Source organism: Mesitornis unicolor, unplaced genomic scaffold (genome assembly GCF_000695765.1).
Source record: "Mesitornis unicolor isolate BGI_N332 unplaced genomic scaffold, ASM69576v1 scaffold15340, whole genome shotgun sequence".
Classification (NCBI taxonomy): domain Eukaryota; kingdom Metazoa; phylum Chordata; class Aves; order Mesitornithiformes; family Mesitornithidae; genus Mesitornis; species Mesitornis unicolor.
The window spans coordinates 61889-64100 of NW_010157798.1; the positions used below are offsets into that span (position 1 = coordinate 61889).

Here is a 2212-nt window from a genome sequence, read left to right on the forward strand (position 1 = left end):
GGAGAGCACAAACAAAACTGCAGTCCCCCCTTACTTCCCACCAGGTAAGTGTTTCACTTGTATGTGTAGATAAGAAACAACATAATACTTGGGTAGAACAGTAAATGCACAGATTTTCCTTTGTTAATTTTAAATACAATTGTAATGATACTACTTAGCTCTTGAAAAATTGAGCAGACAATTTCTAATGTTTCATCAACGGGTTCAAAAGGAAAATGAGGGCAGGAAACAGACTCTTTCAGACATAGTAGCTGTTTTCAGCTGAAAAAAGTTGCAATCTTCCTTTCACCTGCAGTGTGAAAAGGAAACCTCTACCCCCTTTTTCAAAACAATTACCTTTTTTTTGGTAGGAAATTAATGCCTTTTTTTTTTGACCAGCTTTGATTTTTAATAGTTCCTGTGAAAGTGACCTGTAATTATAATTTTGCGGCTTGGGAAATGTATGAGCAAGAGTTGATGTACTAAAGTTGTTGGTATGCGAGCTCCAGTAGGTAGCTTTGCATGAAGATTATTTTTGCTTCACAGGCAAAAGATTCTTCTAATTCAGAAGGTCAAGAACCCTGGGGGAAATTCTGGTCTCAGGGAAATAAGTGGGAGCTTTATTACTGCTTTCAGCAGAACTAAGATTTTACAATTTTCTTAACTAGGAAAGGTTATGTTCTGGGGCTTAGATCAGTGGTTCCCAGAGTGCGGTTCATATAAAAGTAGCAACAGTCATAGGGCATGTGGTAATCAGTTTACAACTGGAATAATTTCTGTCTTGATGTTATGTTCAGTTTGAAAAATCACATTGTGAGTGAATAGTAGTCTGAGAAATTTTAAGTCAAATATGATACACTGGAGCAAACCATATAGGAAACACTAGTTTAGGTGTGCCAGGTCAACCGTTCCACTTACTAACATGCAGGAGGATTTATCAAACTGTGTTGATCCCCTGAGTGTTTTGTACACAGGGAGTTCCTTTTGACAGAGTATTGTAAGGGAGAAAGTGCTCTGTTGTACCCAATACCCAGGGGAAGAATCCTGCTTTTTCACAAAAGCAGGTTAGCAATCAGCTAGAGGAGCCCATAGAAAAGGAGGAATGGTCTCCTGCTGGCGAGGAGCACCTACCAGCATTTGCCTTTCTTCACCTTTAGGTCAGCTAGTTCAAGCATCCCATTGGAAAGGTGAGAGACAGAAATACAAGCTTCCCTTAGGGTCAGCAGCTTTCCCTTATCGTGATCTCCTTAGGGCTTCACGGTGGCGTGGGCAGCTGCTGCACTTCTCTGACAGGATGCGTGAGTAACACCTTGTCAGGGGAATCAGGCAGGAGAGAAAGCTGAAACAAATACCTGCATTGCAAAATCTCAAGGCCCTTCCCAGCTCCTTAAGGAAGAGCTTAAAATGTTTCAATAAAAAAAAAAAGCAATGTTTTAAAAGTATTTGAAGGGCATCTCATTGATTTATTGAGGGTGACGGTGTGTGGAAAGAAACAGCCTCTTCAAGCCTACAGCAAGCCTTTGTTTTGGTCAGAAAGTACTGAGTTTGGAACAAGAGTATTGTGTCCTTCCATGAGTGATGGAGGAAGGGTCTGCTTTTACATCTGGGTGGTTGGCACGAGCATCTGTGGGGTGTAGGAGCCTTCACAGAGTGGAAAAGAGATCTATCCTTCATGGTGCAGCTCCATCAGAGATAGGCAAGTCACACCTAGAGCGGGATGATAGCTCTGGGATGGGATAATTGTAACTGCATAGAGTTGTGACTGTAATAAAATGATTTAGCATTGCTTCTCAGGGCATGGTGAGGAGGTGGGTAGAGTTTCTCTGGGACCAAATTGTATTGCTTTAACAGTGCCTTATTCCTGGCTGGTGTGCTAGCTCAGGCAACTTTGTGCATCACTGTGTTGTGTGGGAACCACAGAGCACAAAATAACCTTGAAGGCCAGAACCCCAGGTGGTATGAGCAATAGCTCCATTGACTTCCAGAGATTTACCACCACTGACGTCAGCTGAGGACATCATCTGGTGTTGTCTGTGAGTTTATCTCCTGCTCACAGCAATAGAAATGCCAGAGGGGTTGAAGGATGTGGATAGGCATATTGTCAAGGCCACCTTTAGGGTGAGGGTGGTCTCTGAGGCTGACAGAAAGGACTGGCAGAGGAACTGCGGAGAGCTGGCAAGTTTTCTGCCTGTTGGGAGATGCCAGCTATACAGATAACCCCGGTGTCGTGTAG

The 2212-nt window shown here is 43.0% G+C and overlaps 1 protein-coding gene across 1 annotated transcript in view; it reads left to right on the top strand.

Moving 5' to 3' along the window:
* The window catches only part of LOC104538287 (olfactomedin-4-like), a 22653-nt gene that overhangs the window by 13517 nt on the left and 6924 nt on the right, over positions 1–2212 (top strand). The window contains 1 exon segment of the mRNA XM_010181439.1: positions 1–44. This exon segment is cut by the window's left edge and continues 32 nt beyond it. Coding sequence (XP_010179741.1) covers positions 1–44 — 44 coding nt within the window.